The sequence below is a fragment of the Alligator mississippiensis genome, chromosome 1 (genome assembly GCF_030867095.1).
Source record: "Alligator mississippiensis isolate rAllMis1 chromosome 1, rAllMis1, whole genome shotgun sequence".
NCBI lineage: Eukaryota > Metazoa > Chordata > Crocodylia > Alligatoridae > Alligator > Alligator mississippiensis.
Genome location: NC_081824.1, coordinates 192,603,649 through 192,627,165, shown reverse-complemented (window position 1 = coordinate 192,627,165; position 23,517 = coordinate 192,603,649). Strand labels below are relative to the sequence as shown.

General features: G+C 44.1%; 1 protein-coding gene across 9 annotated transcripts in view; it reads right to left on the bottom strand.

The window, feature by feature from the left end:
• LOC132245644 (uncharacterized) overlaps window positions 1-23,517 on the bottom strand; it is a 241,338-nt gene that overhangs the window by 193,550 nt on the left and 24,271 nt on the right. For 8 of the 9 annotated variants that reach the window (XM_059718341.1, XM_059718336.1, XM_059718354.1 and 5 more), the window contains exons 2-3: window positions 7,581-7,647; window positions 3,573-3,606 (exon numbers count right to left, since the gene is read on the bottom strand). In XM_059718341.1, coding sequence (XP_059574324.1) covers window positions 3,573-3,606; window positions 7,581-7,647 — 101 coding nt within the window. The remainder of the gene's footprint in view (window positions 1-3,572; window positions 3,607-7,580; window positions 7,648-23,517) is intronic. The other variant, XR_009457378.1, reaches the window with a different exon arrangement.

Below are 23,517 nucleotides of genomic sequence, written 5' to 3'. Positions count from 1 at the left end.
TCACCACCCTCTCTTCACACCAACTAAACATTCACCACCACACTGTGCTTGCGTGTACCGTCTACTGTTGGTGAGTACCAAAACTATCTTGTAAAAGTGGGTTCTGGGGGTCAGTACAGTGAAGGTCTTGGAATGTATCCTTGTTATTGTTACATTGAAAAGTGAGTTTCCTTTATGTGAATTCGAGTTGTATCATTTTCCAGGAACGCATGTATACCATAAAGCAAGGGAAACCTGTAGTTAAGTATTTGCAGGACTGGCAGTTAAGCCAAACAATTATAATACAGCACAATATAAGCACAAATATAAAATATTGAGGCATCACTAGGATGGCAATGATGTAACAAAGGAGGGATGACAGGGAAACCAACCCAGGCACCCACCTTTGGAGGGTTTTTTTGGTCTCCCGATTCAATTCGGATTCGGTGATTTGGCCTCCAAATCGGGCCGAATCTTCTCTGCATCGAATTGGCAACCAAAGCTTCGCATACCCCTAGTAGACATATCCTGCCACAGAATCTGGGGCTCCGGGGCCACAGTAGGGAAAGCCACTGGTGGCAGGAGGTTGAATGTTCTGACACAGCCCTGCTTGTTCTGCAGCCACTGTCCCCATTGCCAGGCCCGCCAATGCCTCTGCTGCAGCTGCCACTATCCCTACCAGTCACCCCACGCCCAAGGCCGTATCCAGTGCCCCAGTGTCCAGATCCAGCATGGGGCACACAGTGGGTTTGATACCCCTGCTGTAGTGTCCTTGCAATGATTGTATTCAGTACAATTGGGTTTTTTTAGAATCTTATTTTAAATATGAAAATATCAAAATCTCTCAATGGCAATATTTTTTCTCTTTGTAATACATTCAAATTCTGTCAGAACAAGCCATCTCTGTTTCTAAAGTCTCTCTCTTATCTACACTGACACCAAAAGGTTCTTAGAGATCTTTGGACCCTTAGAAGAAAAGCTGCCAAACAGTAGCTATAATTAGTACAGGCATTTTGCAGTAGTTTGTAGCACTGCAACACTTGCGGGGTTAACACTTGCCTGCACTGTCTCCCCTGCCAATTCTCTGCCTTTGAGTTTCTCCTAAATGGAGCACCCGATGCAAAGCCACTACACTTTGTAGAGCATAGGGGCAGCAAGTCTGGTTAGCTCTCCTAGAAAGAGGTTCTTTTTCTCCCTCCCTATGCCAGGGCTGCTTTAGGGCTAACTACAGTCTCAATTTAAACATATGCTATTTTTTGTTTCTTTGCTTACTTTCAAAGACTAACTTCTGACTTCTCTTGGAAATTTTTGCAGTTTCTCACTGAATTAAAGCACGAATGATTTATGAAGGAGAAAGAGGATATTAATTATTGCGTAAATACCCTGTTTCCTAAATGTAGATTGACCGGATAGTGAAAAATCCTATGTCAATTATCTTGGTGCCTTTCTAAAGTTCCCTGATCCATGGTATATGAGAGAACTTTTTTGAGAGAAAAGATTAGTGCTAGTCTCAAAAAAAAAAAAAAGTCAGTGAACTTCATAGTGTGTCAGAAGAGACACACCCTTCCACACAGGCTGGACATTGTGGTCTTCAAGTATGAAATGAGGAAATACTGAAATGTCTACATATGACTCTGAGCTCACATTCCAGGAGAATATGGACATCACGGTTTCTGTAGAAACTCCTGTCAGGCTGTCCCAAGGGCTGAAGGCATACACAAAAAATGTACAAAATAACAGGATTTTTCCAGACAAACATCAGGTAAATGTAATTGTTTCCACAGCTAAGATATAAGTCACTTGGAAGTGATGTTTTTATTCTAAAAGCAGGTAATGTTCACCCACTGTATATGTATAGAGGACACACTGAATACCCTGAACACAGAAGAAGACAGCTGCATTCAGGGCTAGTGGAAAACAGTGCAGGGGAGAATTAGTCAGAATTAAAAATTAATTTACATAGCATGTGTTAGTGCTTTAACCTGACTCCTGGTGACACCATTACTGGAAATAAAGCCACATTACATAGAGGTGGATACAAGAGCTGTTACAATCACTTGACTCATTTAAAAGTACTATAGCAATTTCAGTCATCTTCTTTTGCAACCTACCAGAGTTGAACTTCAGACTTCATAGTTTTCAAGGGAGAAACTATGATGGATACTGTTGACATGCAGATTGAACCATGGGAAAATAATTAGAGCCATCTTTTGTGCACAAGGATGGATGGTATCCATTCGAAGCTGATGGTGATTTAAAAAAAAATCTAACTCAGCTAGCCAGAAATTCACATGATGTGCAATCTACATGCATATTCTCTTGTTTTCAAGAGGGAACTGGGTAGCTTGAAAGGCACCACTGTAAAATAAACCATAAAGCCAAGTAACCACTCAAGCAATACACAGCCTGAAGAGCACCAGAGCACTGTAAGTCAAACATGTCTTCATTGTCTAGTGAAAACAAAAATTATGTCACTCTTGCACAAGGAATGTGCAGTTGCCACTGCACACGTGTTTTGGGGTGGGTGAAGATGGTGCCATCAGAATCTGTGGAAAAGATGAAGCAGTAGAAAGTGTAGTGATATGAACAATTTTCTCTCTGAACTTGCTTGTAGTTAGAACAATTTGGCTCTGGAGCCAAAGCTGCTAAGCTTGATGGCAAATGGACAAAGATAGAAAAACAAAAAAAAAAGTTGCCAATGCACACTATGCTTTAACGTTTGGGTTGTCAGCCTTAGCTTTGTAGCAAAAACCTATGAACCACATTCTGAATGTATTGTCAAAAGAACAATGTTATGTAAGCAAAATGCTAATGGATCTTAAGAATTTAGATGATACCTAAGAGGATTATAGTCAAAATTACTGAAAACAAATATGTATTTTTCCACAAATCCATCATGTATTTAGGTCATGTTATGAATTCAAATATTCTTCAGAAGGTGTCAGCAAAGATCAAGGCCATTGTGAGCAACCAAGTTACTGAAAATGAATGAATTCTTGCTGGGAAAGGGGATATTGAAAGTTTAGGGATGTTGCATTTCTCACCTGTACTGTAATGATCTCGGGGAGAAAACAGAACCTAGATAAATGTGGCAAAACTTAAAAGATGGTAGGATTTGTTAGACTTGCAAGTTGGATACGATCACAATTGTCAATGCAACTGCCATGTAATACCACCCCTTTGACATTCAATATTATGCCCTATTAACAAAAGGACACTAAAGAAAGCCAACAAACACACATGGAAGGAACCTGGAAGTTTCCTCACAATGTTATAATGATAAGGATTCATGCTTTTCACAGACCATTTAACTCCCATCTATCTTTGGACCTCACATGGGTAATATGTTTTTATTTGCCAGCCATACTTATAACATCAAGTAGAGACAGGCTGTGGTGCACAGCTTGTCTAAGTTATCTTTGGTATGCATGCCTGCAAAGGTTTTGACAGCTGACATTTCCTATTATGGGAAAATATAGAACAGACCTTTGACTATTTGAAAATAAGAAAATATACACAGGATGGTCCAATTTCATCTTAAATTTTGGACCTGGTGTTGACTAGCAAAATTATTTTAGTTCTTCAGATCTTACCTCTAGAATGGCTTGATGTCTTTCCTCTTTGGGACTGAAAACAGTAGATAGAAAACAATAGTTTGGTCACTTTCAAGCACCCAAGATTTAAACGTTTTTGTCATCTTCTCTAAAGATCACATATGTCCTTCCTCTAGTACTTTCTGCATAAATTTAAAGATGTGAGACCTACAAGTTCCTGCTTTTTGTGTGTTGTGTTCACAAAAATGTACTATTATTATAATTTTGTGCACAAGAACACTGACCTGTTTTATAAAGATCTTTGGGGATGAGTCTATTGTGAAGACACCATACACATTAATGTGTTTTGGTTAAATCCTCACAGACTGAAGTGAAAACAGACCACTTAGATATGGAACTTCCAGTTTAAATCAGAAAGGTAGATGGCAAGCATTAATTCAAAAACAGGTGGCTTTTTGCTCATAATATTTTATAGCTTTCATTGCTTTACAGTGGAATGAGCTAACCCACAGCTCCCCTCCTGACCCACCACCATCCTCAAATTTAGTGAAAAACAGGTGTTTGATATCTTAGCTTTCACTTGGAACTCACACAAACATGGAGGCTTCTTTGCAGCCCAAAAAAACATCTTTCACATAAAACCTGAAAAGCGAACAACAGAGCATGCACCGGAAAATAAGTAAATATACAACAACCAAAAACATCACAACCTTGAAATGTAAAATACAAGTTGTCGCTCATGTCCAGAAGTTGTAAAAATGCAAGAACAGAACAATAAAAGCTCTTTCAAAAAAACGCATGGAAATATCTGTAAAACACGGTGTGTTATAAATCAGTCACTTGGTTTTGCCAGATCCATTAAAAACTATTACTAAGACTACACTAATACCCCAACACAAAACCCTAGAAACGTGAAGAAATTTGGATGGGAATTGCGTTGCTGGCAAATCCCTTATCTCAATCCCCCAAAAGCTGTAGAAAGCTGGATTTGAATTTGAGTGCATCTCTGTTAAAAATCTTCAAGCCTTTATGTATTTAATGGCCTCTATCTATTACCTCTGACCCAAGGCAATTAACATTTTGAGGGATGTATTTAAGTCACCTTCCCCTCAACATACCAACTGAGCCACAGAAACTGCAATAAAAAAAGGAAAGACAAATCCTGTTTATCTCAATTACATGAGTTGTTTACTGAAGTTGGCAGGACTATATCTTCAAGTGAAATAAGCAGGATTAGGCTAAAAATTTCTAACTGGTTATAACATAAGGAAAATACATATGGAGAGTAATTTTTCTCTTTATGTGCACTGTGTGTCTAGTTAATGTTTGTATGTTTATGTGTGATGAAGGATAATGTAGACTAGTGGTTCTCAACTAGGGTGCTGCAGCGATACTTTAAGTGTATGGCAGGGTACCACCCAATATTAGCACTGTTAGTTGTGCAAAGATGAACCAGATTTCCAATAGGAGTCCATATTGTCAAAAACATTCCCCCTCGCTGTGGTTTTTCTCAGTTCTTTTCAACAGAACATTGTCTATTCATTTTTTGTAGTCAAAAAACAAGTGAAAGCTAAGAGTTGGCACTCTCTGTGGGGTGTCTCAGTCTGAAAAGGTTGAGAAGCAGTAATACAGACAGTACTCAGTTAAGAGGATTACCTGTTAAACTAAACCATTCCATTTTTCTGAGATTTATTCTTCCTTTTGTGTCATTAAGTTTGGAAAGTCAATTAATATTTTCCTCACAAATATATACTATAAGCACACGCACATTTATCTAGTGAGAGAGATTCTTAGAAACCATATACACTTTTAACTAAGACTCCCCATTTTTATGATACATCTCTTTCACATGGATGAGCTACATAAAATTAAAACCCAAGGTAACTGGGAGCTATTCATTTGAAGTTCTTATGGCTTCTGTATTACACTATGATACATATTGTTGCAAAAAAAAAAACAAACTCCAAAACCTTGATATAATTTATGAAACTGGCTTTTGTTTAAAGAGTTTTATTGGACTTAGTAAGTTTGTTTTAAGAACGTGTTGGAAGGAAAGGAAAAACATCTGCCTTCTCATGTTACATCAGCCCATGGGGGTCTGTAATTTACATTTTTTGCAGCTCAAACATTCAAGAATAATGGAATGGCAGCCCAAGCAATGCTAAAAAAAATCAAATTAAATAAAAGCTAAAAATATATATAAACATAAACCAGATCTCTGAGGCTGAAGTGAAGTATTTCAAATTAACTGGCCAGTTGATTAATGAAGCCGGAAAGAAAAACTCCAGATCAAGTTAGGACTTGCATATACATTTTTCCATAGAGTTCAGGTAGCTGAAATGTTTTGTTCTGAATGTCTTTTTTTCTCCCTTATCAATAGCCACATTCAAAACTATGTCTTCCTTTTTCAGCATTTAAATAATTTAAAGTTGATTTATTTGCCCACCATACAAGTGTTCAGACATTACAAAACTTTTTTCTTTTTGGTGAGTGTTTTGCTATTTTGATATAGAAGTATATATCATACAGGGGTCTGTCTGCCACCAAGACCAGTGTAGTAATGAAAAACGTTGTCTGAAAAGCACATACAGAAGACAATCCAAATATCTATAACATGAATCTTACTAAAAGAAATACAGGTGAAGAATGTAAATTTAACCTCTTTGTCAACATACATTCTGTGACCATGACTGTGTTAGCTGGCTTAAGACACCTACCTTAAAAAGATGAAAAATCATAAAAGCATGCATTTCCAATCACCTTGTTAAGGATGTATGTTTAGGTACATGTGTGTTGGGAAACTATATTTCTACATGCAGAGACAGAAATTGAGGAGCTAGGCAAAAAATGGCTAATTCTAAGTCTTTCTGTCAGCATGCGTGTGTGTGTTGAGACAAAGTTAAGGGTGAAAGGGAATAAGTGAGAGGAACAACTCCCTGTCACAGAGAAAAGGAAGCATGAATGGAGACACGTATCCCTAACGGTTGCATGTATGGGAGGGACTCAGAGCAGGGAGTACTTTTAAGACCAGGTGCCTCATGCTATGCACCGAAGACTCTACAGAAAACATGCAATCTAAGTAAAGGCTTGTGACATGTAAAAGTGATTCACTGCTCATATTTTTAGCACAATAGCACCCAAATCCCCAGTCAGTAACAGGAGTCTCATTGTACTAAGTACAACACAAACACACATGACCATATCACACTTGTCTAAAGTCCTTAAAGTAGGGTAGACAAGGAACATAGGAAGCATAGGACCCCTAAAGAGTCCTCCATAGGAGTCCTATGCTTCATATGTTCCTTGTCTTACCTACTGGTAAGATCATCATTTCCTTACCATTGACTATTAGCCTTGGAGTCATAGCAGAAGTGGGTCTTGAAAAGAAATCTCAAAAAGAAGAATTGCCTAGGGATCCAGATCAGTTCAGTGATCTGGGCTCCATATATAACAGGCAGCATGGGCAGCATGGAAAAGGCATGCAAACATTTGTAAATGTCAGCAAAGAGGTGGCTGGCATCACTGTCACAGCCAGCACCTTTAGAGGGGCACTGCAATGAGAGACAAGAAGGGCTGGGCAGATTTGTAAAGGTGAGATGAGCAGGCTTGAAATTATAATGCTATGAGACAGGAGAAAACAAAAATGACATGAAGCTGGTATCTCCCAATACCAAACAGAGCTTGAACGTAAGGTTCACTGTCTTGTCTTGTGCTACTTAGACTTGAAACTCAAGGGAAAGGGATGTGCGTGTCCTTAGGTCTGTAAAGCACAAAGTAAGCTTACTCTGAAATGAATTTTAATAATAGTGAGGGGGAGCACAGGAGAAATGGTAGCAGCTTAATTGTCTAGTACTAGCCTAATAAAAATGCCTAATTTAAAAATATCTACTGCATAATAACAAATCAAAGTATCATTATTTCCCCTATGAATATCGGTAACTACCCTGAAGTTGTACAGGAGCTTTATGTAAAAAGAATGACTCCTGAATTAAATCTATTCATTAATATCTCATACCTGCTTAGTAAGCAGCAGAGTACTATTCTCACCTCAGTACAACACTGCCAGATTCCTTGTATGTGTCCACATTCTGCGAGATCCAGAGGACTTGGTGCACTGAAAGGAATGGAATCAATAATAAGAAGGGTTAGAAAACTGAAGTGGTAAGATATCAGACTGTAAAGCTGATAGACATGCAAGTTTCTTTCGAAGTAGTCTACCTGGAGACAGTTTGCTCTCATTATATCCAAAAGAATTTTCCTGGAACTAATGTGGCTAAGTCAAGCATTTACTGTGCACTATTTTTTCTTAATGACCTCCTGATCGGTATACAGTCTTGCCTAATTTCTGCAATTAGAGTGTCTCATTTTCAGGGACTGAGATGCTAACATTCTTGAATTCGTTTTTATGGGTTGAAGCTTTTAATTTGAGATTTGAAAAACATCATAGCTCACAAAACCAAATAAACTGGAGCTAATGAAATTCACAGAAGTGAAGTGCTCACAGCACAGTTCTTGCTAGTTTCCCTGAATGATTTATTGACAGCTGGTTGTAGAAACAATTTTATTAAAGGTCATAATGCTTGGTTAAAAAAAAAATCAGTTTAATTTATGGTGTAATTAGCTTCCCTGAAATAGGCATGGTGCCAGACCCATCGCTTATGGGCTTTAGCTTTGAAATACGCACTTTGGTGTTTTTAATTATATCTTTGAGAATGTATTCAAAGGCAAGACTTCAGTGATATGGTGTTACTTTCTCTTTATAGACATTTTATTGCTGTTAAAATAGTCAAAACACTAAATTTGCTTGTATTGATTGATATGTTCTAGTTATATATGAGTGTCTGATAAAAGAACAGTTCTGACATGTAAAACTGAAACTGTGACCTTCATTTCTTAGGATGCTGCAGTTCACTGCCTTGTTCTTGCAAGAAGGAGTTCTTTCTGGTCTAATCCTGCCACTAAAGATAACAGGAGTTTGGATATCGATTACACAACAGTTCTATGGTTCACAACTTACTTGGTCAAGAGATGTATTTCTAAGGATACTCACAATATAAACTGCTGCTTAATACAACAGCAAAGCTAGCTAATGAAGAAAACTAAAAGGAGCTATATTAGTACTAACACACAAAGGCACCACACAGCAAATCAACTATTCTGCTTATCTTTAGTTTCATCACTAACCACACTTTTAAAGCTTGATTGACAGATCTGGCCCTATTACCTTCAACTGTAAATGAGGCAAAACAGTGAGGGAGGGACTTGCAAAGAAAACAGTTTTGCTACTGAAAATCTCCCAGCAGGGATTTCAAATATTTATCAGTGTGAGTTGCAAAGTCGGTATGAAGGGAGTCACAAAAAAAAGAGAGAACATTCAGAAATTTGGAGGTAAACTTATGTCCATGCTTAGATTAAACCTTTGTTGAAGAAGAGACTCGCAGCTGTAGAAAGAGGTGAAATTTAAGACAGAGCTAGATAGACTGACCAAACAAATTAAAATGTTCCCATTTATGACTGTGTTTGATTCTGTGTACACAATGATCCAGCAATACGGCCCTTCTCCCCCACTGCCGCCCAGCTGCAGCAGCCAGGGAGCAGAGGGCTGGGGTGGGCGCAGTTCCCAGCTACCTGGTTCCATTGAGGGCACAGGCCAAGCCCCCTGCCACTGACATGCTGCTGAAACCACCCGGTCGACACTGGACCAAATTTGGAAGAGCAGGAAGAAGTAGCAGTGGTTCAGGCAGAGCTGGAAGCTGCCAGGGCCTGGCACAGCTCCTTGCTGCTCGACCGTATCTTGCCACAGCTGTGAGCACAGACAAAGCCCACCAGCTCCACGGACCACATCCAGCTGATAGGCCATATACTGGTGACCCCTGATTTAAGAGAAACTTCATAAATGGAATTGATAGAAACATCAAGAAACGGCTGGGTGTGAACTAACTATGGATGTACAGCCTCATTGTTTCAGGAAGAATAAATATATATCAGGGCCGGCAGAATTTCTCTGCTGTTTAGGTCACCAGCATTCAAGATTTCTGGGTTAGGAAGCCTAAATCAAGAGTCAGATCTTACTATACTTGGTCCCACTGTGTGATGCCTGTTCTCTGAACAGTCCACTGAATTCTGCACAGAGAAGAGCCTCAGACCCTGGTTCTTAACAAATGGTCTCTCTTTTCCAGTCCCTCAGGCCTGCATTTGGGAGACTTAAAGTTGCATGTAGACTGGGCCCAGGGGTAAAGTAAATACATTCCTTTTCCTTCCCTTGAAAAAGGGGTGTTTGCATTTTTCTGAATTCACTCAGGAAACATCATCCTATTTCTGTTGCTGCATTTTCTAGCACACGTCATCACTTACAAGACATAAACTAGTCCAGGAAATGTGAAAATAGCTCTAGAAAAATTGTTTCTCGCAGTGCTACAGAATATGTGAGGCTCATGCTGGGAAAGAGCAGGGCAGGAGATATTTGAAAAACTGCTCATTAACTCCTCTGCCTCCTTTCTTCAAAGGGCCATGACCACCAATTAATTCTTTTATTTCTTCACCCACTGAAATAATGTAGTGTGGGTTCACAGCATCTCCTGAGAACTCAAGGCAGCCTTTGAGACTATCTGGAAAAAAAAAACCCATTGTTAATCAATGAGCTATTAGGTTCAATGTGCCAGTGGAAGAGTGTCAGATACCGATGGCGGGATAGATATGGCCCTTAGAGCCCTATCAGTCAGCACACAGTGCTGTCTGTGGGTCTCCAGCTGCATGCCATATGCAGTACATGCTGGCCCCTGCCCTGTGCACTGCATGGGGCATGCAGAGCCCATGTGGCACAGGCTGCACACAGTGCAGGGTCACTCTGCATGAGCTGCATGCAGCCCCTGTGCAGGGCCAGCCCTGCACACTAAATCCAGGGCCAATTCAGATAGGGCATACAGACCGGTCCTGCATGCCAAATCTAGTGCACAAGGTCAGTCTGGTACAAATGCCACCTGTAGCATATGCCCAATCAGCCCCATGTGCCACATGCCACACTTGGGCCTGGGGCTGGCCCATGTTGCATGCAGTGCTTAGGGCTGCTTGCAGCACCCACACTGGACCAGCCCTGCAGGCTGGATCCAGCACGTGGGGCTGGTCCATGGGTCCAGTCCAGATGGTAGAGCAGCCTCATGCCCCTCATCTGGCCCACAGGGCTGGATGAGTTTTACACCCCTGCTCTAATGGAGTCCTCCAAAGGCTCTCTCTTCAATTTTTCACTAGAATTCTTGAATATTGTTTGGAAGCCTTGTGTTTTTTTCTGGCTCTGATATATTGATATGTATCTTCTATAATTCATTTTGTATCACACTAGTTGGATGACCTACAGTTCATTCCAATACAATTCATTCCCTTGTCCAATTTCACTCTCCTCCCTGGCTCACAGACAAGGAATCCAATTTAACTCATCTTTTACAGAGTTAAAGAAGGTGTCTTAGTCTTTCATAGGTTGGAGCCCATCCTAAGCTCAACTCTCTCTTGTAAATATGTACTGTACTTATTGTGTTTTTTCTGGCACACAGCCAAAAAAATATATTACAGAATTAAATCAGAGGAAATAAATACATAGTATGCTACATTTAATGGAAAAATCAGTTAATAAAGAAGACATACATAATTAGATAACATAAGGGGCTGGTCCATGGGTGGCCCAGCCCAATGGTGTAGGCCAAACTGAAACCAGGATTCAAACCAAGGGCCAGGAGCTGAAGGTAGGCACCATGGTTGCCTGTAGATGTGCAGGGATGTTGCTCCAATGTGCTGTAAGCACATCAGAGCAGCCTTGATTAATTCAGTGCGCTGGGGCATGCTGATTAGCATGCTCTAGCAGCCTCTGCATCTCATGTATTCAGTGTCCCCGCACTTCAGAATGGCACTAGGGGTGCTTTAATTAGAGCAGCTCTCTAAAGCGGCTCTCTAAAGCACCAACCCCGGAGCACGTGTAAAGACTGCCCAACATATCAGGGGAGGGTCAAAAACAGCAGCCAGGACACAAATCAAAGCTTAGACATTAAAGCAAGGTACCAGCCATGAAGTTGCTACCCTAAACACCAGAGCTACTGGTCACACTAACCAGTCACAGAAGGCGGCCACCCCTGTGGTTATCATGGCCCAACTGGGAGTGCTTGTTCATTGCACAGTTGCTCAATAGGCCTGCTTTGGGGAGAACTCGGTCTCAGGTTAAGCGCTTCTAACCAGTAACCCTGGCAAACGAGGACTGTTACTTAACTCATATACCAATTCTACACATCTAGAGTCTAAATAAGCAACAACCAGTCACCTTCAAGGCCATGATATTTAACATTTAAGTACATGCTTCAACTGCTACTCTTAACATTGTAAACCACGTTAGATAAGAACTTCAGATATAGAGTTCAGGACTGGTACCTCACGGGGTAATACTCCATCAGTGCGGTAAATGAGAATTTAGCCATTGAATGCAATGGAAGCCAGTCACTAATAAAGAATAATTCTCACTTTTGTTTTTATAAAAATAGGAGCACATTACCTGAAGTTTTGAAGTTGCCAAAAAACAGAAGCAGAGCTACAGAAAAGGAATGCCTTCTGATAACTGTGACCATCACTCAATCATTGCTACTATTATTCTGCTTCTATCGTCTAATATCTTAATTTATCTATACAATACTGTACCCTTGCTGCTGCACATTGCTCAAAAATATATATTTTTTAATGTCATGTATATTCACCAATTTTGTACTTAGCTAAATACAATCATCCTGTCGTTCTAACATGTACAAACCCTTGGAAATTATATGCACACGCATGCAAACACGCATATAAATCTATGCAATTTCTTCAATTTCTATTTGGAGTACTGGAGACTTTGATACCTTTACTTAAGGAGGTATTAGGTAAATGTGCACCTAATTCATTCTTTCATGCAATATACAACCACGACAGAATGATCCTGGTTCATTCAAGTTTGGATAAGATAGCAACATGTGCTCACAACCCATTTTCATGAGAAGTTGGTTCAAAACAATGAGAATCAGTTATCTTGTAAGCTTTTTGCCAGTTTGCACCATATCTGAATTGGACCTAAAGAACAAGCTCCTAAAATTATGGCTAAGGTTATGAATCCAAAATCTCTCCTCAGAACGTAAAAGATTCAGATTTAATTTTCCAGTTGGAGCCCATTTTAACTAAAAATATACTGTAACATATCACACTTCCTACAAACCAGTAACATCTGTGTCTATCAAACCTCAGTGAAAATCAAAGAAGCTTTAATTTCAAGGCCCTTTTCCTCTGCTGTAACACTAACCAGCTGGTACTAGTATTTTAGTTTATACTTTAATTTCCATCCTGTTTGCCTAGCTATTGGAGATGGACTCCAGCTATGAAGTACGGATTTGAATCTGTATTCAAACATCTCAGAATTCAAGAGCATTTCAATGTGTTTTGATTTGTAACATCTCCAGTAATTAAGTAATATCTTCACATAGAGAGGCATATCTTCAGTGGAACACAGCATTATAAACTGCATACTGAAGACAATTAATGTTTAATCTGAACGATGGGTGTAGGCTGTAGCCGTGTTGGTCTAAGAACATAGGCAGACAAGGTTCTTTGGGTAAATCTGGTATCTTTTATTAAACTAACTCAAATAGTTGAAAAAATTCTTCTTTGCAAGCTTTCAGGTACAGATACCCTTCGTCAGGCAGAGAAAGCATCTGAATTTTAACTGACAGGCTTTCTTGCATACATACTGGCCTCTGGCTGCTTTACTATTCCAGCCAGGAAGAGCACAGACCATCTGCAGACGCTAATCTGAATGAGAAATTCTGGATAGAAAATTCACATGGAGATAGAACAAACATCCAGAGTTCACTTGGGTACAGGGAATTTTATATTTTCCTTTTGCTGTTGTTGTTGAAGTACAAACTGTTGTTGCAGTATAACTATATGCTAAATGTCCAGAATTTGATTTAGTATGCATATAATCCAAGACTGAAGACATCCAACGAGCCACATTACAACATACATTGAGGAATAATCACATCCAACCCATCTTTGTTACATGCTACCAAAAAAAAACAACTGAGTAATAAAGCTAAAATATTCAGACTTGTCTCTTCAAAATATGGATCACAAATAAAAACATATTTGTATACTAAGACTAAAATTCTCCAGCATACACATATAATTTCCATCTAATCCCTTTCACTTTCATCCACCTACAGAACACGAGAGGACAAGATTGAAAATGCACAAGCTATATGAAAACAGGACAGCTATTTTTAACTGTAAAAAAAAACCCTCCCGAACAGTAATAAATGTTATACTTGTTCCCAGCTTTTTTTAAAAAATGACTTACAGGAGTGACAAATTTATTGCTAATTGCACAAACAGTTTCTTATGCAGGTCTAGTAAAAAAAAATCTTGAGGTCTAAAAAATGTCTACTACAGAATTACTTAATTTGGCAAATCATGATGAATCAAGCACTCATTTTCTTGAATTTCTTAAAACTGGTGCTTGAACTATTTTACATCTAATTCTTCACTGTACAATACTGTAGTTAGTTACAGAAACAGCTATTTATTTTGGCCAAAATGTTAAAATTTATGCATCTAAAATTAGGTATTTTATTCCATATTTAGATATCTAAATAATCTAAATAAGTGTACTGAGTTTCAGATGTGCTGAGTATCCAAAGGTCCTGTTGAATCCACAATGGACTGACTCAAACCCTGGGTTTCAAACACTCCTGATCCTAATAGGACCTATCTCTACAATTAAGCCTGTTGCCTATCCATTGCAGCTTCCCAAGTTTGGCTGCTGTCCTCAGCCAACTTTGCCTGGAGCAAAGAGAACACTACAAAAGCATAACTAAGGCAGCAACCCCAGGTGCCACCTTTGTGAGGGGGCACAAAAACAGCTGCCACTGCAGTAGGGGCTAACCATGCCACCATATTCAACACAGCCTTGTGTGACTGCAGCTGCACTGGGCACAAGGATACCCTGCTATGCCTCTGAATAAGCAGCTATTGTTCCAGCAGCACCTCATTTTGAAGTTCATTGTTCCATTCTTACCTGGCTGGTCATAGCTGAGCCATTCTGCCTACTTTTGCAGACTATGTTGCATTACATCATTAAAAATGTAGCTCTCCTTAAGCCCTGCAACACTGCCTTTCTCCCTACCGGCAGCTGTTTGCTTTAATTTATTGTTAAAGATGGTCCAAGGTACAATAAAATTCATTTATTATTTGGCCTTGCAGTTCAGATGATATAACTGTGTGATGCCTTTGCTTAGACTAAACGCAAGTTTGCACCTGGTGGAAGTTCATGTACTCTAGTTTCATTAGAATTATATTTGTTTCACATCTGGTCTGAATCTGATTCACTGCTTACATCCTACAGAGTGAAGTTAAAGGATCCACTTCCTTAAACAGACCCTTTTATTACCCTGTAACATATCATCAGTTCCCAGCATCTCAAAGTGAGGATACAAAGAATTAGCTCCTACCTACACCACTGCGCAGGAGACCTGATACAGTCTTTGGAACTAGAAGGCTTTAGTGTTGATAGCAGTACCCACAATCCTGTACAGCTGGGGTAATGGCACACACTGCCCAGCAGGCTTCGGTGAGGCTCACAGCACAAAAGAACAGCTTCCTAGAGAGAGGCCTCTTGCTTGCCTCACAGGTCAATTCTGTTTAGAGATATAAAATACACTGTATAGTCTCCTCTAGATTCAGAAGAATTTACTCACATGACTCCCATTAACACTAATGCCAAGTGATAAATCCACATACCTTGGGCATGTCTACACATGCATTTACACCATCTTAAATTTACTGCACAGTAAGTCACTGTACAGTAAGTGGGAATAGGCCGGTATCTATGCATGCAGGTGTTAAAACGCATTAAAATCATGTGTGGACTGACTTGGGACTAAAGTCAGTCCTAAGTCAGTGCACACACAGTGTTACTGCACAGTAAGGCGTCTCCATATGCATTACTGAGCAGTAACTAATTGGGCATAAATTTGATACCTGCATTTATGCTGAAGTCGGCATAAGTCACCAAATTCACTGTGTGGTACAGGCATGCACGTGCAGATGCGCACCAGTACTGTGAAGTAATTTTGGTTACTGCACAGTAAATGCACACATGTAGATGCACCCATTGAGATCAAAATAATGCATCCCTTAAACTACAGGCTAGGGCATCAGACCTTAAAGTTTTCACCTCTTACCCAGACACTTATTATCTTTTTCCTAAAACTTTGCAATAAACTTAGAATTTGAATCCTCTGAAAATTTGGGATGTGTTTCACAACATTTGCTTAAATCAATGGTTCTCAAACTTTTTAGAATTGAGGCATCCCTGGTTACACTTGAGGTACCCCTGGGTAGCCACAAAGCATACCTCAGAAAATGCCAGCTCTTAGTTTTCACTCTTTTTTTGCTTACAGAAAAATAACTGAGCAGTTTGTCTCTTGCAAAGAACTCAGAAAGACTGTAACTACATATTTCTATTTGAAACATCTGGGCTTGTCCACACATGCAGGCATGTGTGCAGCAGCTCAAATAGGAGCAGCACAAATTTGAGCCAAGGACTTTTTGCCTCAGCGCACATGCCTGGACATGCACTTCGGTGTAGGGCAAGTTGTGCCACTTGGGGCAAAATAACCCTGTCCAGCTTCTCCTGGATGTGCAGCCAGGGGGAGCTAGAGCCTGGGGCTGGCTACCAGAGCATCCCTTCAGAGGACCTGAGCCTCTGGTTGCCTCACTTTTTTCTGGGGTTTCTTTTTTAATACCTGGATATCCAGGTATCAGATTTTGAGTCTGTGCTGCAAATATGCAGTGCAGTGAATGTTTTTGTGTTCCCAGTGTGCCTCTTCCAGTGTCTCAAACTGCTTTGAGATGTAGTAAAAGTCACGTGTGGGCTCATCTGGAAGCACCTTCTGGGTTTATCTTGTGAATCACGATCATAAAGCTAACAGTGTTAACATTGTGGGGCTTCCCACAACACCCTTGAAAGGATTTCAAAGAACCCCAGGGTGCCATGACACCCTGGTTGTGCATATCCACAAAACAAACATGGGACAAACAGCATCAGTCCAGGTTTTCTCACATTACCATGCTTCAGTCCTGACCTGAAGGGACCTCACTAAGGCATAGTGGCCACATCCAGACAAGCAAGCATGTGCCTGTGGTGTCTCAAAGCAGTTTGAGATGTTGCAAGAGGCATGCTAGGAATGCAGCTTCTGTGTGTGGTGCTGGGAGATGTGGGTGACAGCAAGAGCAGCCTGGTCCTACCTGAGAGCACACATCAGTTGGCAGGCCAGCACCATGTGCAGCCACTAGGTCTGAGGTGGTGCCACACTACCAGGGTCTCTGCCAACAATGGGACATAAGTGCCCCAACAGTCACACTCCTGCTGCAGCATGACTGTGCATGGTGTGGGAGCTGGGTGGGGGACCCGGTGGGGGACCCACCCCTCCCGAGTGGTCCCACCCACCCCACAGTCCACCCACACCCACAAACCCCCCACAATCCACCCACAAACCCCACACCCCCACCTACAAATCCCCAAACCACCTCTACAAACCCCCCACCCACATACCCACCCACAAACCCCTGTACAAGCCCCACACCCCCTGACAAACCTCACCCCCACAAACCCTACACCCACCCACAAACCCTCCCACCCCCTTACCCCTCAAACCCCACATCCCCCCAGAAATCTCACACCCTGCATACCCAGCTGCCAGACATGATAGGGAGTGATAGCAGGAGTCACAGCTGCAGGGGCAACTGCCACATTGCAGCCCTGCCCCATGCCCACAGAAGTGCTGCGACATGCAGCCCCAACCAGGGGGGGGCAGGGTCCTGGTCCCAGGAATGTCTTGCGGTGTGTGATGGCCTGGGGGAGGGCTGGGGGTTGCAGCGAGGTGGGGGGTGAGAGAGAGAGAGAGGCATTAGGGATGGACAAATACTCCAGGTAGGAAAGGCTGCCAGAGCTGGGCTTAGAGGCCCCCTGCCCCCACAGAACAGCTTGTGCAGGAGGAGGCCAGCCTGGAAGGGAAGGGGTTACCCAGCCTAGTCCCTGAGCCCTAGGCAAGGGCTCCCCAGGAACTGCGTGGGGATCATTGGGGCCTGGGCACAGGCACAGGGAGCAGAACAGCAAGGGCTGGCACTGCTCAGAGCCACAAAGCAGCAGGTGGGACAGCTGCACCTGGAGTCATGTCCTGGTGCTGGCATGGAGCTGCAGCTGGGAGGGAGATAGTGGGGGCAGGCAGAGGCTATGGGTCAGGAGTGAGGGGCACTGGTGTGGCTGTGGGTTGGGAGGATGGGCAGGGGCAGGGCACTGGAATATCAGTGCTGCTCAGTGCCCCACATCTTAGTGAGCAACGGGAGCAGGGGTAGCTCTGATTTTTCTATGATAAAAAAACCAAAAGCAAACACCAAAGTGTATAGCTATTTAGATATTTAAATATTTAGGGCCACTCTAGATTAGGGCTGCTTTAGCAGTCCAGCTGGCACATGGAGCTGGCATCCCCAGATACCAACTGGCCAGGCCTCAAAAGCTTCTATCTATTTGTCCATTCAAAACTGATGTAGGCTCTAAGGCCCACCCGGTAAACTAGTAGCCTCCACTATATGGGGGCTAATGGATAAATGGAGCAACTAATTTCGTGAGACAACTAAGGAAAAAAACAGGATAGGAGTGGTGTAGGGGTCAAAGGGTCAAAATGTGAAAGTAAGTGCTTCAGAAGGGGGACACTGAGCAGAGACCCCAAGTCACACCCACTGGTCCTCAAATGCATCCAAGGAGCCAGTGAATGCTGCCCATTCTTGCTCCTCCTGGAAACGTGCTCAGACAAGTGAGATGAAAGTGGCTCCACAGTCTCTGAGCACCTTCCCAGCCAGAGCCTCCTTCCTAGCCAAGTACAGGGTCCACTTGGCCACAGCCAGGAGGAGGTCCTGGGACTTGGTGGGGCCATGGATGGGGTGACCAAAAACAAAAAGGTGTGGGGTGAAATTCAGCCAGAACCTCAGGAGCAGGTTCTGGAGGTGGAGGTGGAGGGGCCTCAAAAGCTCCTATGGGCAAGTAGCCCTGAGCTGCTCATCAGATTTTTATTCTGCTGGGACCAGCACAGGTGCTGGCCCCAGCCCATACCTCCCCCTGGATGCAGATCTTGGAGGAACTGGGCACGGTCAATTTGCCCCAAGTAGCACAACTTACCCCACACCAAAGTGCTTGTTCAGGCAAGTGCGCTGAGGCTCAAATCTCTGGCATACATTGGTGCCGCTGCTATTTGAGCTGCTGCAAGTGCACATGCCTGCATGTGTGGACATGCCCAATGGGCACGTCCAAACATGTGTGGACGTTTGGTTCCCTGGTGACAAATAGCAGCAGTGCACCTTGCACTGCAACTACTTGTCCCCAAGGAACACCTGTGCCATGTGCACTTTGAGGCACAGCAAATTACCCCAGGGATGGTAGAGGAGACTGGAGCCAGCACTGTGTTGGCCCCAGCCTTACCTGGGGCCCTGGGGGCCTCCTGGGGCTGCAGCCATGGTGATTCTACCAGGTGGAGGCTGGCCAGCAGCTGCAGTGCAGCTCCAGGCAGCCCGGCTCCACTTTTCAGCAATGCACGCTTCCCAAGAGTGCACTGCTCCATTTTTTTCCCCATTTTTTTTTTACCCCTGGATATCTGAGGTTAAAAAAAACCCATGGGAAAAAACCCAGAGTAGCAAACGCACAAGCAGCACACCCTTGCAGCATGGAGAACACCGGGCTGTGCAGTATGTGGCACTGAAAACATGTTTGCGGCACCACATGCTGCACAACCGCTCTTGTATGGACACGCCTAATAGTTCTACTCTACAGCCTGCCATGGGGCAGTGAAAAGAGAAACCTTAGCTTATTCAGTTGGCCACTGCTGATGGTACCAGTTAGTGCCAAGCATACTGGCAGATATTGTAATGCATCTCTGTCCACCAGAAAATCGAATATGGACACCCACTAATTTTACAAAAACTGATGACCAGTTAGCAGATGGTAAATACTTTCAGGCACTTCAGACATGAGATGGATCTAAACCTATGAGCTAGGAGCAAAAGATATATCCCACGGCCAAGTCTTAAACCACTCAATCTCTCCAAGCCAAAATACTTCCTCAGAGATGGCACCAATTTAAAATGGTCACCATTTTCAAACACAAGGTAGTCCCATTTCCTGAAGAATTTTTGCAACCAAAAAGGAGAATTTCTTAAGAACTCAGATCCCAGTTTGCCATTGATTGAGGAAATAACTAACAGGTGCCTTCATCTTGCAGCCACATTGTGTATCTGCAATGTCTGTTTGTCTTAAAATAAATAGTTTTTTTTCTATCTGAAATCCCACAATAATGGCAATATTCTACCATAGGACTTTAAAAACATGAGACAATTGTTAAAGCAATATTTCAAGCTATGAAATACAGACAGCTGTCATCCACACTGTGCAGTTTGAGTTACATGGCTGTTCTCTTTTTAAAACAAGCCTTTCTTTCAGTAAACCACACTGAACTTATTAGCATCTAAATCAGCATTCTATAAAATGGAGAACAAAACTATTGCAGCCATTGGAGAGCAGATATTAAACGTAAATATGAAAAGGACTGTAAAGCCTAATCTTCCCTGGATACATGCACGTAACTCATGTTAGTGGTAATGACTACAAGCCATAGTTTCTTAAGTTATATGATCTCAAGAGATCTCATAAGCAAGACTGGATCAGGCCTAGTCAGGACTTGCACAGATAGCCTTAAAAGGAAAGTTCCATTGGTATGGATAAATCAATCAGTTGCATGTTTCTTGCCAGGTAAACATTTAACCATGAATCTAATGCCTTTCAAGGTCACAGAGTTAATTGTGGATGCATCTACATGTGCACATTTACTGTGCAGTAATCAAACATTACTGTGCAGCACAGTCACACGTCTACACATGCACTCCTGTACTGTGCAGTAACTATGGTGGCTTACACCAACTTGGTCATAAATTTGCTACCTGCATGATGAGGATAGCAAATATACTCCTGATTAGTTACTGCACAGTAACACACGTGTAGAAGTGTTACTGTGTAATAACGCAGGAGCTTCCCAGCTGGGTCTGCCCAGCTGCTAGGGGGCCAGCCAGAACCCCTGTCCCAGGGCTCCTGCCTGGCCCCCTCTCCTGCTGCTGAGCTGGGCTGCTCTCTGGCCGCCCCTAGCTTCAGGCTATAAAAGCCTGTACCCATTTTGTGCCTTGGGGCACAATGCACAGGGAATCTGAAGGAGCTACTCTCTGTCCAGGAACCCAGTAGGCCCCATGTGCCCCCTGGACAGCCCACAGACTGGGTGTGTCTGGGATACCCCCCTCCTGAGCTGCTCTCTGGCCACAGGTGAGTGATGCAAAGGGCTGCAGTTCGTTGCACCCCTTGCCCAGCCCTGTAATCCCACCAGGCATACTGACCCTGATGGCTATGCTACCAGGGCCAGCACCTGGTCCCCACTGCTGCTCACCCTGGACCTCTCTCTTTCTCCCAGATCATGGTGAAGAGCCTCAGTCAAGTGACAGTGACTCCCTAGGCATGACCCTGTCAGGGTGCTGCTGCCAGCCCACAAGGGCTGGCATCACAGGGCCATCCACACGGGGGCTCAGCCAACTAGCGCAGGGCATAACATCCTCCCCGGTATCCAGTCACAGCCCCATTCACATGAGCCTAACCATCTGGACCCAGGAGGTGGTGTGCACACTTGTGGTGCTGTGGGGCAAGGAGGATGTCCTGGGTGGGCACTTGAACACCCACATTTATGAGGCCCTGGTGGTAGGGATGTATGAGCATGGCCACTCCAGGTTAGCATGCCAGTGTAAGGTCAAGGACCTCCAGGCCTAGTGGTTGGCCATTACTGTCCACAATTGTTGGTCCGGTGGGGACCCAGGACCGTGGCCTTCCTGTGGGAGCTGACCCGCATTCTGGCACCCTGGGAGCCTATGCCCATGCCACATCCTGACACCTCCAGTGACAAATCACTGGAGGGGAACTCAGGCCATCAGCACCCCACCCTGCACTCATCCCTTGATACTGCATCCACTGGCAACCCAGTGAGCCATGGCCAGCACCTGCCTCAGCCTCAGCCCTGCCCCACAGCTACCCATGAGGAGCAGCTAGCCATGCCACCACAGGCTGCCAGCAGCACCAGTTCCTTCCCAGGGAGAGGCCCCTAGCCAGGTGCCAGCCCCCAGGCCACCAGAAGCTATTGATATCGGGCAGAGCTGGATGCCACCTGGCACAGGGAGCCCCAGGCCGAGCCACCAGCTTCACTGACCCTGGACCCATGATAAGTCCCTGGGTGGTGGACTCTCCCAGCCCCAGTCCCCACCCCTGTCCCTGCTCCTGGCCCCAGCCCCAGATTCCCACCCCCCACCTCCAGCATATAAAGAGGCAGGATACAGGTCAGACCTTTATTGAGCAGCCTGTGTCCCTCCACCTGGGCCCAAGCCTGCCTGGCCAGCTTACGATTGTCCCTGGGCACCTGCACATGGCCAACCTCCTATCTGAGTTCAGATATTGCAGGGCCCCTGAAGCAGAGCATCTTCTCTCTCAAATGTTGCAAACTCTCCCAAAACCCTTCTGTCTCTTGCCTCTGCAGGGCCAACATCTGGATGTAGGGGAGAGGCCACAGAAGCCAACAGAACCACCTCTGCACTCTCACTGCCACCGTCTACTAGAGCCACCCAGAAGTGCCAGCAACACCAGCAGTGCAACCATGATGGGACCCGCCTGCTCCAGTGGCTGGTGGTTGCAATGGAGGGCTGGGTCAAAGAACAGTGGGTGTGGCAGATGGAGCACCTTGCCCAGGAGGCCACCAAGGAGAAGGCATAACTGCAGGCATGCCAGATCCACTGGGCCAAGCTGGTGGCCCTGGAGCAGCAATGTATGGAGCTGCTGGAGCAACAGCTGGCTGCATAAGGCTGCCCAGCAGAGGCTGTGCCTATGCCCCCCTGCACCTGGCCCCCTGCTCTGGCCCCACAGGGCCACTGCATCCCACCCACAACTGGCCCTGGGCAGCACCCTGGAGCAGGTGCTGCAGCGCCTGCCAGCCACAGATATCCCCAGCCTTCACCACAGCTCCCAGACCTGTGGGGGAACTGTTGCAGCCAGGGCGCTGGCTGCCTGCCACTGGACTCTCCACCTGGGGTGGCCCCATCCCTCAGCCCCGCACAGATGAATTTAGGGATGGGGTCAGACATGTGAAGTGTCTTTTAGGTTTGAGGAACAGGGTTTTTATTACTGTTAAATGGGGTGGGGGTGGAGGAGCACTGTGTGTCAAGAGAATGGGGAGGGGCTTTCATTGAGGGGGGAGGAAGGAGGGATGAGGAGGGTTGTTGTATTAAGTTTGTACGGTTTGTCCTATGTGTTTGTCCTGGAGTGGTACTGGGGGTGGGCAGGAGGGTCAAGGGTGTGTAGGTAGTGGGGCAGGTGAGCCGGAGTGGGAAATGCAGGAGGAGGGAGTTGGTCAGAGCCTCTCACAGCCGGTGCCCTTGGCCTGGCTGGTGGGTGAGTGGCTGTCTTGGGACCTGGTGGGACCAGCAGAGCCAGCACCATGTCCAGCAGCAGCTCAGGGTGCTGGTCATTGCTGGCAGGGCTGAGCTGGAGCAGCAGGGTGCTGCTAGCAGGGGCAGAGGCAAGGGTGGCTTGGGGAGGCAGGGTGGACAGGGATCAGAGGGTGTGGGTATACTTTTAAGATGGCTGCCAAGTTCTGACAGCTGCCTCTGGCCTCAGCATGACTGCCACGTGTTGGACCCCAACTCCATGTAGCACCCAACGGACTAGGGAGACAATGACCCAATTGCTCATGGATCCTGTTACTCATTAGCCAGAGCAAGCAGGGAATAAACACCAGCACACACTGCTCGCAACAGCTTTATTCAGAATAGAGACAGCTTTGGGCAAAGG